Consider the following 14,055-nt stretch of genomic DNA (forward strand, 5'->3'; position numbering starts at 1 on the left):
TAGATAGATAGATAGATAGATAGATAGATAGATAGATAGATAGATAGATAGATATGAAAAAGGCCATTATAAAGAAGAAAAACCTAAAATAACAGCATCATTCCTCTTTAACAAACCTCCCTACATGCTGCATTACTTTTGCCCAAAATGATCCCATGGAGGTTCCCCTCCTAGAGCCCACCTTATTCAATTACTGAATGCATATCCAGCCTTCCAAATCCAGTTTGGAGCAGTCCTCCAAGAATTAGCTCCAGATGGCATGTGCTTTCAGCCGCAGTCAGGGTGCCCTGCATGCTGTCAGCTGTGCACCTGTGCCTCCACGGTGGCATCTATTCCATCATAGCACAACTTCTGTTAGGTTCTGTCACTGAGCAATGAACTTCTTGAATATAAGACACAAAATTCTGCATTCCAAGAACCAGGGAACCATACACTCTGTTGAAGTCAGCCCAGAAAGTAAGCAAGGCATTTCAGCCCTAATCTGAGAAATGCAGGTTTAAGAAACAAGTCCAATTCTAGAAAAATCTCTCTCTCGCACACACACACCATATACACAAATAGTTTAACATCTTTAAGACAAAAATCACCAATTAATGTTCTGTTTCCCATATTCAAACACCAGGTTCACAATAGGAAAAAGTGCCCTATGTAGTGTAACTTGGTTTGTATGCCTCTTAGGACTTCTACTAGATACAATATTGTTATTAGAGTTTTAGACTTTTGGTCAAATTTGTGTTCTCTAAGATGCAAACAATTCCATCTCAAGTTAATGCGTATGTGCACCTTCTAGTCCATACCAATGACAAATGTGAAAATCTAAGATCTGTCACTGGGGCCTTGGAATAGGCATCCAAGGAATTGTATTTCTCTAACAGGGCCAAAACTCCCACACAAGCTTTCAACAGATCCTCAAGTGGACCAGCACCTCTCAGCTCCCCTTAGGATTAAGAAGGAAGCACAGCATTCCTTAGGATACTGTATAGAGACCCAGCAGCTGGCGCTATAGCACTAACAAAACAAAACAAGACAAAAAAACCAAGCAGGCTTCACACTCCCAGCCAACAGGTAAGTGGGCAGAGAAACAGGGAGCCACAGGCAAACTGGATCAGACCAGTGTGATTGCCAAGACGGCTAGGACTATGACTGCCTCAGTAAGCCCTCTCTGTAAAAGGTGCTGGTTGTAAGGCCTGTGTAAAGGAAGCATGCAGAATTAAAGTTCCCCTACACCCTTTACCAAGAAAACCATCATATTCAAAATGTTTCCCCCAAGGGCATGAATATTCAAACCCCTCTCCACAAAATGAAATGTGCGTCTTGGCTGTACAGCCACCCTGCCAGTTGTATGCTTCCTTCCACAGTCGCTCTGCCTAGGAAGTAAGCTGCTTTGTCTCTTTTCTCTAAAAACCTTTCACTTTACTTTTGCTTGAATAACAGTAACCTAAAACCAAGAAGCAACCAAACAAAAGAAAAACACCAGAGAGTTCTCCATAGAAACAAAACCTTATTTGTGATATCCAAGTCAAACATTTTTGGGGAACAAAAAAAATTTTTTTTGTTAAGATGATTTAATGCTACCGTGCAAAAGTGTGCCTATTTTAAAATTAAACTATCTGGACTGGAGAGATTGCTCAGCAGTTAAGAGCCCTGGCTGAATTCCAGAGAACCAGGGTTCAGTTCCTAGCACCCACATTGTACCTCACAACCATCTGTAACTCCAGTTCCAGTGAATCTGATACCATCTTCTGACCTCTGCAAACACCAGACACACACGATAGTGCACATACATACATGTAAACAAAATGCATATACAGGTTAAATAAATAAATTTAAAAATAATTAAGCGATCAAAAAGACTGGATGAGATGTGAACAATATATAATATAGTCAGTAAAATAGCTTGATCTGTTTATAAGCCTGCGTATCTGATTTCCTTCCTTCCTTCCTTCCTTCCTTCCTTCCTTCCTTCCTTCCTTCCTTCCTTCCTTCTCTTTTTATGAGACAGGGTTTCTGTGTGTAGTCATGGCTGTCTTGAAACTCACTCTGTAGATCAGACTGTCCTCCAACTCAGAGATCCCCCTGTCTCTGCCTCCGAGTGCTGGGATTAAAAGTGTGCACCATCACCGCTCAGTTGGATCTGATTTGCTAAAATATTATTTAATTGTATTTATAGTATTATTTTAAAGATATCCTAAAATACTCTTAACATTAGCTTGCTTTATTCTATGGATTTTTAAGTTAAAAAAAAAAACTGAAGCATTGCAAATTACTTCAAATATGAAATTAAGCTTTTTGTCTTATGAACAATTTTCAAGACTTAAAATTGTTATTTCACTTTTTTAAAAACAGAAAGATATTCACCAAGGCAATGAAGAAATTGCTGAAATTTGCTTAATGAATAGTGTTTCATTAAGCAGACTGCTGGAATACGGTATAAAAAGGAACAGCACATATTGGCTTTTTCTGGTGTGGGTGTCCTGGTATTCTTGGGCTCTTTCCCCCACTCATGAGTCAGTTTTATATAACACAGTAATGTATAATTTCCCTCCTACTCACAAGCCAACACTTCAGAGATAACATTTTACCCTGTGTTATTTAAAGAATATGGTAACTTGGAATATTTTAATATTTTTCAAAATGTATAAACAACCAAATTATTATCATGTCAGTAGCAAAGCTCTCTGGCTTCAAAGAAGCACTCTAGTGTATTTCAACACTATAATAATTTTGAAAAAGCTATTTGGGAAATATGTAAACTGTTTGTATAGATAAAATATAATGTTTTTTTCAAAAAGACTTTTTATTTGATTCTATGTATGCATATGTGTCTGTGTGCACATGAGTGTAGGTGCCTGAAGACAATGTGAGATCCCTTAGATCATGAATCACAGGTAGTTTTGGCTGACATGGGGCCCGGGGACCCAAACTCAGTCCTCTAGAGGAGCACCAGTACTTTTAACCACAGAGCCATCTCCTCAGCTTCTATGTGTAAAAGTAACTTTCATTTGACAAATGTGATTGTTGTCTTGCAGGCTTACTACCTCTGTCTGCTAACCTAGGCCTAGTCCTGGAAGCTTCTAGCCTCAATGCAATCTAATCAAGATCTACAACCTTTTTAGCCTCTGAGGCTTACTGCTAAATAAGCTCACCTTTTTTAGCTCTTTTTGATCTCTGGCTAGCTGGTTCAACCCAGCTGTTCTGGCTCAAACTCCTCTCTAATTCAAACTGGCTTCTCTCAACCTCTGTCTGAATTGCTCTGTTGGGCATCAAACTAACTCTAGCTATCTGTTGTAATCTTCTGGTTCCTTCTCATGCTCTCGCTCATTCTGTCTTCATCTGTGTCTAGCTTGTTCTCTCTCTGCAATCTGTCTCTGTAACACTGTTCTGGAAAACTCCCCCCCACCCCCCCACCGTGTTGCTCTCCTAAATCTTTTTCATGTTCTTCTGGTGAGAGTTGAGTCATTCCAGCCAGATCCCATAGACCTTGAAGGTCTTTGAATGTGATCCCTTGCCAGACCAGCCTTGTTCCTGGATTAAAATTCCTCAAATTCCTCTACAATTATAACTTTTTTTCCATATCTAGGTAAAATTAGTCATTCTTTGTCACAGAGAAATCAAGAAAATAGACAATAACTTACAATTATATAGTTACTGGAGAATTGTTTCCAAAGCTATTAAGAACAAGTAATATGGTTCCAGAAAAGTGCGACTTGGGGCAGGAGGGCAGGATGGACTTGGTTTTCTCCAGAGTATATTATATATTCCTTTTCTGAAAGGCGATATATGTGTGTGTGTATGTGTGTTAACCACAAATACTGTCTGTGCTAAACCTCTCATACAGTATTACTACATTTTTTTTTTCTTGGTAAGGCTTTGGAAATTATGACTATACTAAGTTTTCCTGCAAATGAGTTTAATATTTATGTCACATGGCTGACCTAAGAAAGAACTCAGTTTAGCTAATCTTCATTATGAGAACTTACCAGTCACTGAGGTTTCTACACATTAAGATTCTTGATTACTGAGAAAATTCATGACACTAGAAAATACACAAGATATCCTAGTCAGCTTTCATGGTCAGGTTGATACATCTTAAGCCACCTAAGAAGGGGGTTGTAATTGAGGGACTAACTGATGAACCCGGCCTGTGGCAGGGTGTGTGTGTGCCATGACTCTGTTAAAGAGGCAGGAGAGCCCAGGTGACTGTGAGTGGCACCATCACCTGAGCAGGTGGGCCTAGGCCATATTAAAAAGCATGAGCTGCTGAGCCAGCTGGCAAGCATAATTCTCTCATGATTTCTGCTTGAGTTTGGATGCTGACTTCTCTCAATGAGGTGTGTGATCTGGAAGTGTAATTCAAATAAACCTTTTCCTCCTGTAAGTCAAATATTTTTATCACAGCAACAGAAAAGAAACTAGAATATTAGAATATAGAGCAACAAAAAATAAAACAGCCCTCAAGTATATAAATAAATACAGAAATAAACACACAACAAACATGACCAGAAACAATATACAACAAACTTAAACTGGATATGCCAGGATTTAAAAATATACTGCTGAAGCTAAGAGCAAAGTTCACAGTGCTTCTATTCTCTAATTGCAGGAAAGGAAAGGACTGACTGTTCTTTGACGTTAGTCAGCTACTCCCTGAGCCTGGGGTGAGGGCAACTGCTCCGTGTAAAGAATATTTAATAATACAACTCTCCCATATGAGTAACAAAAAACAAGTGACTTCGGTCTCACAACATCAATAATTTTTTTCTGAGGACAACTGGTAGCAAAAGGTAGTAAACCAAAGTGAATGTAAGCACACGTGCATGTAAAATGCACTCAAGTGGGTAAATATAGAGCAAGTCTACACACGTTTTTATACATAAAAAGCAAAAAAGAAAAAGGAAAGGAAGGTGGGAGATATACGGATACCAAGGACAGGTCTCACACAGATATAAACAGGGTCCAAGGAGGTGAAGACCGGAAGAAAGCTAACACTGGAACTGGCCAGATGGCTCAGTGAGTAAAGCCACTTGCTGTCAAGCCTGACAACTTTGGTTTGATCCCAGAGATGCCACATGGTAGAAGGACAGAACAAAAGTCCCGAAAGTTGTCCTCTGACCTGGATAGTTCAATGCAGCATGTTCATGTGCACATACACACAAACCAAATAAATAAATGAATGTGATTCTTTAAAAAGACACTCGTACAGGTAACAACTGTAAAGTTTTCAATGGGAATGCATAGTATCACCCATATGTCAAGTAAAAAAGAAAACCATGCCACATAAAACTTCTGAATAGTGAGAAAGTAGAAAAAATTACAAGACAAAGATAATTTATAACAAACAAATATCCTAATTTCCTAGGAATAACAAAGGTAATTGATATAAAAGACCTACTCATTGCAGAGTACAAAAATTATAGGCTTGTGAGAAAAGTTTCTTTTGTGGGTCTGTGAATGAGAGTTGGAACCACAAAGAGCAAATTACTCCAAAGCCAGACACAAGAGAAAAGCACTAGATAGACAGACTATCATCAAGTACTCACAGGCTACCAAGGATGTGAAGGGTATGTTAGTAGGAATATAATCAGTGCATACACTATGGAAATGACTGTGGAGGCTCCTCAAAGAACTGAAAATCTAGTCAGGCATCCCGGTGCTCATTTAATCCTAGCACACCGGAGGCAGGGCAGGAGGATCATCAGTAGGATTTCAGCCTTGGCTCCATAGCAACTTCCAGGCCAGTGTGAGTGAAACAGTTCAACAAAACTCTACAGAATGAAGAAATACACACCCCGTATTATCCATAGAATCCCCACATCTGCCACATCTGGGTATAAACTGAAAGAGTCAAAGACAGAAGACAGGACACGACAGACATGTCACAAAATCAGCCCAAATACACAGCAACAAATGAAACGTTAAAGGAAGTGTGGTCCATAAGCATAATACAATTTCATTAAACCACAAAGACCAAAAACGGGTCACAGAGAGTTACCATGTTAAGCACAGTAAGGAAAACTAAAAAAGTCAGAGATCAACACTGTTTCTTTCACATGTAGAATATATAAAAAGTAGAAAGGGGACTGTTTGGGAAGAGGAAGGGTACCAAATTGGAGAATAGGTCAGGCAAGATAGTTCAACCATGCAAACCTGGTGTCCTGAGTTCAATCCCTGAAGCCTATGTATAAAGGCGGAAAGAAAGAACCAACCCGACAAAGTTGTCCTACATGTACCTACTCCGTTAATTTCTTTGTTTGTTTTTTCTAGACAGGGTTTCTCTGTGTAGCCTTGGCTGCCCTGGATTCGCTTTGTAGACCAGGCTGGCCTCGAACTCACAGCAATCCACCTGCCTCTGCCTCCCTGAGTGCTGGGATTCAATGTGTGCGCCACCACACCTGGCTCCCCAAATAATAATTAAAAGAAAGTGAGTATTAAGATTAAAAATGAAGTCTGAAGCGATAGCTCAGCAGTTAGAAGTACTTCCTGCTCTCACAGAGGAACTGAATTTGGTTCCTTCCACCCAAGTTTGGTGGGAGCTAACAATTGCTTTTAACTCCATCTCCGGGAAATCTGACACTCTCTTCTGGCCTTCTTGGGCACCTACCTGCACACACATGTTATACACGCACACAGAGACTTGCAGTCATAAACATAAATAAAGATAAAACAAATAATTAAAATTGACGGGTTAAAGAGATGGCCTCGTGGGTGTACAAGCACGAGTCCTGAGTTCAGATGCCGAGACCCTACATCAAAAGCTAAGAACGACTGTGTGCTTGCAAATTCAGAGCTGCTAAGGGCAGAGACAGGACTGCTGCAGCTCACAAGACCCCAGTTTAGCACCAGGTTCAAGGAGAGACAGTGTCTCAAAGGACTACAAAACAGAGTGATAAAGGGTAGCCAACGCCTTCCTCTGACCTTCAGATATGTAAAGGCACGTGCGTGCGTGCCCCCCAAACATCCAGTTTTAAAAATGAATAAAAAGATGCCTAACAGATAAATAGAATAAATGCACAACTGCATTATAACACATCACAGCCCAGATGATATATATGACTCTTCAGATTTAAATTTAAATTAATTCAAGCTAGACAACATTTAAGGCGCACACTTTACTTGCATTAGCTATATTTTTAGAACTCAAAAGTCATGGGTTGCTAAAGTGGGCACTGATTGGAATTATCTACATACAGAATGTTTCCACCCTGGCAGAACACTCCATTAGACAACACTCACCTAGAAGAGGAACCTGATTTAAGACAGTGAGGTCAGTATTCACCAGCGGGTTAAGTCAGCCTCTTCATTAAATTAGGAAAGAGCCACTGGACATGATCATGTTAAAGTCAATTAAAAAGTAATTGTGATCTTTACTTTGTACCAGCAATAAAGTTATTCCAAGCAAACTACAAATCTAATTGATATGAAAAATGAAAGAATAAGTATTTTAGAAGAAACTACAGGCTCTTAATCACTCCAGCCCCATAGATATCACTTTCAAACGTGGGTGTTTCCTTCTACAAACCTACTAACTTTACCTTCATTGTTTGGGATTAAAAGCATGTACCACCACGCCTGGACCTAAGCTTTTCTTTACCTGAAACTTGCTCTATGCCAGTGGAATTCTGAGTTAGAAGTAAGCTTGGTCTGCACAGTGAGTTCCAAGACAGCAAGGGGTATGTAGGAAGACCATCTCAGACAAAACAAAACAGAAAAAGATACCAGAAGACCTGAGTTTGATCCCCAGAACTCACATGGCAGAAGGAAAGAACTTATTCTGGCAAACTGACCTCAACAAATACATTTTGACACATGTGTACAGCAAGGGCATAAATAAATAAAATGTGAAATATAAGTCAGTTACAGATTATGAATAAAGCCTATTGCATTACAATCAATTTGACTAAAGAAAAATTTGATACAGGAAAGGAATAAATTAAACAGAGCTTGGCTTTTTAACACATTTTAAAAGTAATTTTTAGCATGCCTTATCAAAGTACTATACCTGCCATCTCTTCTGAGGGCAAAAACAATGCCATCTTTTTGGAATGGAAGCAGCTTTGTTCTGAGCTTGTCAGGTAAAAAATCCAGCTGTGTGTATGATTCGCTGGTTAAAGAAGTCTGAGGTGTAGTAGCCTTCTTTTTGGTACCAGCTGCAGGCATGGTGAGCCTGAAAACAAGGAACAAACAAAGGGGTGGGGCAGACAGGGCAGGAATTAGGGGCTAATTAGGACTGCGATACTCCTCCTTACAGGTAGAAGTTACTCAAATACCCAGAAAGTATATGATAAACCCAAATTATAACACAGAAATTTGTGCATTTTGCATAAATTTTTTGCACAAGATTACAGCTAGTGCTCAACAGCTAAATTACTCTCCAGACCTGATATAACTATATTTACGGGGCACTAGTAAACTAAAACCTAAACTTAATAAACTGGAATGTTTTATTGGCGAACTTTAATATTATAACATAGTATATCAATTACAATAAACAAAGAATTACATAATGTTTTCTGACTCACTTATCACAAGGCTTCCTAAGCTGCCATATCAAATATCAATTACTTTAAAAGCAAAGACACCTTTCATTCCATAGGAAACTGTTTTCAGAATAATGATAAAACAATTCCCATTTATTGGAAGGCAGCTCAATGAAAAAAAAAAAAGGAATAAAAATTTAAAAAAGATCATGATTGCTCCTAGGTATGGTGGAGGAGAAAGTTTATCATAGACGTGGGAGAGCACAGCTAGAGGCAGGCACATATGGGCGCGGTCATGACCCGAGCCATGTAGGCAGAGGGGGAGAGAGGGAAACTAGGAGCAGCAGAACCAAAATGTCTGGATTATACAGGGAGGCATAGCACAGCTGGCTGGGCTGGAGAGTTCCAGGTAAGGGCAGAATATGCTGGCAGCACACTGTAATAGGTAGAGACTGAGGGTGCTGGGAGAGCCCAGCCAGGTCTGCTTGATTTATTAAGCAGGCAGCTCAGCCTTTTGTTCCAGGTTTGAAACTCAGCAGCAGCTACACGCCACCAATGCCACACCAATCCCCACTTATGGATAATCCCTTCCACGGAGACACTATGCTAAGAAACTTTATAAAGTCTTCTGTAATTCTCAAAGCAACCAACAAAGCATATGGTTTACATTTATTCATGCTGTGTTGTCTATGTCCTTCAGAGCACTGCAGCATCTGTGTAGAGATCAGACAACTTGGGAGCCAACTGTCTTTCCACCATGTAAATTCTGGGGCCTAATCCCAGGTCCTCAGCCTTGGCACGTGCCTTTATCCATTATGCCATGTCACTGGCGCAGGAAACACTGTTATCTGTGTTAAGTTTCAAACCCTGGACAAAGGAGGTGCCCACGTAACATGTCAAAGCGGACCTGGCCTCCAGGTTGTCCCAGCATCCCTCAGTCCCTACTTGTTATAGAGTAGGACTGGCACACCCCACCTCTACCCTGAACTCTCTAGCCCTGGGCTGAGCTGCCCTTCCCCCACAGGCTCTTCCCTGTATAATCCAGACATTTTGGCTACCTGCCCTTTTGTCCCTTTGCCCTCTTGGCTACTGTACCTGGTTCCCCTCTCTCTCCTCTCTCCACACTGACCTAGCTCAGACTGGCCACACATATTCCAGACTCTCCAAGATGCCCTTACCTCTGCCCTTTTATCTATAATACACTTTCTCCTCTACCACACCTAGGTACAGACATGCTCCTTTTTATTTTTTTAGTTTTTATTTGATCTGCATGTTAAAATTGAGATTCTGAGCTAGTAAATAATTTCCACTGACTGGTGATGGCATTGAGTCTAAGACTCAGACTGGAGTAATAAAAAGTCTGAACTTTTCCACTCTACAAACTGCTTTCAAATCACTCAGTTGACAATATTTAAGGAGTGCCTGTAATCCCAGAACTCCAGAGGTAGAGGCTGGAAGACAGAGCTTAAAGTCAGCTTTAGCTACATTGAGAGTTCAAGGCTATCCTGAGCTAATTGAGGCTTATCTAAAAACAAAAATAAGACCAAATGCTGGTTCAGTGATAGAAAGCAGGAATCCTTGGGTTAAAATTCCTAGCACCTTACAAAATAATACCAATTTTCTTTTTTATACCACAGAATAATATAGACAAGTATAAAATATAAAAACATGATACTTTTTTGTATGATAGGGTAGGTAAACTACTTTCAGCATCCCAGATAAACACTACAAAAGAAATGACTGTTAGCTCTAAACATTAAAGGAGTTCAAACTCATTTCATGGAAACAGCATCTAAAAGTTAAAAAAGCTATTTTTAATTGGGAGTAAATATTCCTAAATATTTAACAATCTGAAAAAAACCTGATGTATTTCTTCTTTTTTTTTTTTTTTTCTGGTTTTTTGAGATAGAGTTTCTCTGTATAGCCTTAGGTATCCTGGAACGAACTCTGTAGACCAGGCTGGCCTTGAACTCAAGAGATCGCCCGGCCTCTGCCTCCTGAGTCCTGGGATTATAGGTGTGTACAACCATGCCCAGCCTAAAATATTTCTTTAAAATTATTATGATGCTGGAACAGCAACAGGCTACTCAAAAGAAACTAGACATCAGTGGACAATAGACATATAAAACCTGTTCAGCACCAGTGGGATACAAATAGATACAAATTACATTAATGAGTCATCAGACTGGAAAGAGAAAAAGAGATGGGCAATGGAGGGGCAGGGGACACGGTTCAGTGGGTAACATGTTTGCTGTGTAAGACTGAGGACTTGAGTTCAGACCTCATGGGACCCATATAAAATCACATAGTAACCTAAGAACTGCAGTGGGAGGGGGAGGGGTCAAAGACAACAGGGTCCTGGCAGCTCCCAAGGCAGCCAGGCTAACTGATATGGTTTCGAAAGTTTAGGTTCGAGGAGAGACACTGCCTCAGAAAGTCTGGTGGAAAAGAGATGGCGGACATCGCCGGAAAACTCTGGTCTCCACATGCACTCACACAGAGAGTGCAGCTGCAAACCACACATAAGCAAGTCACACACAAGCGGGAGACCGGTTCTCCCAAAGTGCTCTACCAAAGAGCAGGGATACCTCCCCGGAGAACAAGTTAGGAGTTCCGGAGGCTCTGTGGCTAAACCTACTTTTAAGAAGTTAAGTGGGCAGATGACTCAGCGAGTAAGAGTTCCGGCTGCCAAGGACCCTGAGCTTGCTCTCTAGCCCCACACCACAGAAGGAGAGAACTGGCTAGCACAGATTAAGCTCTAGCCTCCACACACAGTCCACAGTGGCTAGACACACACAGAGCCAAAAAATGTGCATTCCCATATTTGCTGCAGCACTCGCCACAAAAACCAAGAGGGGAAAGCAGACTGTCTACAAACAGATAAATTCATTTATAAAATGTGGTATGTAAGTAGTCCTCCCTGGAAAGGAATTCCTACCACATCCTTTGTGAATGAACTCTGAAGATATTAGGTTAAATAACCTAGCCAAAAAAAAAAAAAAAAAAAAAAAAAAAAGTCAAATGCTGCAGGACCCTCTTACTGCATATGACATATAAAATGACCTCTTAAAAACAGAAAGCACAATGGATTTGCAAGGGGTCAGTGAAGAGTGAAAACAGAATTTTAGTTGTATAAGACAGAAACATTTTACAGGCGTATTGTAACAAGTGGTTAATACATTGTAATATCCACAGTTAAGAATGCTTAAGATGGTAGATTTTGTTATATGCTTTCCCTATGGTAACAAAAACAATTACTACACATTAGCATGGAGCAGGTTATACTTGAGCTCCATCATGGAATACAGGTAGCCATAAAAAAATGACAGTGATACTGTCCTGGTCAACCCACCGAACTTTAAATAAAGCAGCAGCACACCGCTAAAACAGGACTTTCTGCAAAGCTGCTGGAGCAGTGGCCGCTGGTGCAGAGAGCCCAGGTTAGACACCTACATGGCGGCTCACAACTATGTGGAGCTTCCGTTTCAGAAGACCAGATGCCTTTTTACACGCATGTACATGGTGCACATACATGCTTGCACTCACAAATACAAAATAAATACAGCTTTCAAAAAAAAAAAAACAAACAAGAGGTTGGAGAGATGGCTCAGTGGTTAAGAGCACTGTCTGCTCTTCCAAAGGACCTGGGTTCAATTCCCAGCACCCACATGGCAGCTCACAACTGTGTGTAACCTCAATTCCAAGGGATCTGACACCTTCATATGCACATAAATTATTGAAAAAAAAAAAATAAACAAAAAGTAATGCCTTTTGGCTGCGCTTAGTGATGATTGCCTTTAATCCTGCATTCTAGTGGCAGAGGAAGGCAGAATTCTATGAGATTTATAAAGATTTGAGATGCAATGGTTTAGGGTTGAAAGAAAAAAAAAATCAAACAGACCCAGATATGTATCTCAACTCCAAACTGTCTTGACTAAAGAGATCAGACTTTAAAGTTTGACTACACTTGCTAGGCTACAATTTCTTCAAATATGGAGCAATACTAAGGCTGAGAAGGTAACACAGTGATAGAGCATATGTCCAGCAAATGCAAGGCACTCAGTTTTTCTCCAGCATTCCAAAACTAAAACAGATGTGGGACAGGAAATACACTCAACACACTTAGCCCATTTTTGGCTCAGATAAGATAATCAGCAATATGATTGTCATTATCACTACATATTGACTTGATTTACCCTGGAAGAGTTTATGAAAAAAAAAAAAAAACCTAAGCATTTATAAATCATAATGCTAAATTATCACTGGAAATTCTAACTGCAGGATAGAGATGATGCCACTCAAAGGTGCCTTCTGCTTAATATGCATACAGTGCAGGAGGTAATGCATACACACACAAATACACACACGTGCAAGTATTACACTGAAAAGCAAAGACAATCTTTTTTCTTTAAAACCAAAACAAACAAAAAATCAGACTGCTTTGTCTGTCTGGAAGTGACAGACACATTTCTGTACCTAGGATTGCACTAGTTAGGTCTTTCATTCACATGGAGAATAAACACCTATTAGTTCTGGACACAGACTTAATAAAATAAACTTCAATAAAAATAACAGAAATAGCGTGGTGTGGTGGTGCACGCCTTTAATCCCAGAGCTGGAAGCCAGAGTCAGGAGGATCTCTGTGAGTTCTAGGCCAGCCTGGTCTACAAAACAAGTCCAGGACAGCCAGGGCTCTGTTACACAGAGAAACCCTGTCTCGAAAACCCAAAAATAAATAAATAAATAAAATATAGAAAAAGGTGGTTTTTAAATCTAAAGGTAGAAAGCAAAGAGAAAACCAAATAAACATACAAAACATGACTATGAAGATACTAAATTTAGGGAGCTATTAAAAGACCCAGTAATATATATGGGTTTTATTTAATCTTTTTCTTCTTTACTCCTTTTAAACAAAAAAACTTACCTTTCTGTGCACTGTTCAACCCTTTTAGCCTGGTATACTCACTAAATAACTTACAAAAAAAGTTATAAGACGAAGTCTCTGTAAAAATTATGGAAGAGATTTTGCCAGGCATCAGTCTTGAGGTGATCAGTCTGGCATTTCTCGTTCGGTAAGTTTACTAGACTGAATTCTGAAGTCTTTTTGTCATTGGAGTATTACAGTATCACCAGATCGCCAGTTAATATGATTGTATTACTCAAAGAGTAAATGGCAACAGGACCATTCCACTATGCTAACAATCCTGAATTTTCTTCTTCCTTCAAAGGCAACTTCGGGAGAGTGTCTGTATAAATGGGAGTTTTTAGCTCCCCGAACTTCCAAGTCCTTCCAGCCCAACTGAGGACACGTACAGTGAGTGGCAAGTTTAAAGAATCCTCTACAAACTCAAGGAGATGCAGTCTACTAGTGAGTGTGTGTGTGTGTGTGTGTGTGTGTGTGTGTGTGTGTGTGTGGAGGGGGATCTGATAATAAATACTGGGTCCGCTGGACTAAAAAGTAGGGTAGAAAATTATTTAGGGGCTAGGGATTTACACCCATGCCATTTCATTTCTCATTTTTTTTTCTTTTTTGGGGGTGGGAGTGGGGTGGGGTGGTATTTTAGACAAGGTCAATTCT

General features: G+C 39.9%; 1 protein-coding gene across 4 annotated transcripts in view; it reads right to left on the reverse strand.

The window, feature by feature from the left end:
• The window catches only part of Zranb3 (zinc finger RANBP2-type containing 3), a 127,277-nt gene that overhangs the window by 112,988 nt on the left and 234 nt on the right, over positions 1 to 14,055 (reverse strand). For 3 of the 4 annotated variants that reach the window (XM_055602132.1, XM_055602118.1, XM_055602125.1), the window contains exon 2: positions 8,000 to 8,164. In XM_055602132.1, the coding sequence (XP_055458107.1) occupies positions 8,000 to 8,157 (158 nt within the window). In that variant the 5' untranslated portion in view covers positions 8,158 to 8,164. Of the gene's footprint in view, positions 1 to 7,999; positions 8,165 to 14,055 lie in introns of those variants that run through there. The other variant, XM_055602137.1, reaches the window with a different exon arrangement.

This window comes from Psammomys obesus, unplaced genomic scaffold, assembly GCF_907164565.1.
Source record: "Psammomys obesus unplaced genomic scaffold, mPsaObe1.curated_primary_1811, whole genome shotgun sequence".
Lineage (NCBI taxonomy): Eukaryota > Metazoa > Chordata > Mammalia > Rodentia > Muridae > Psammomys > Psammomys obesus.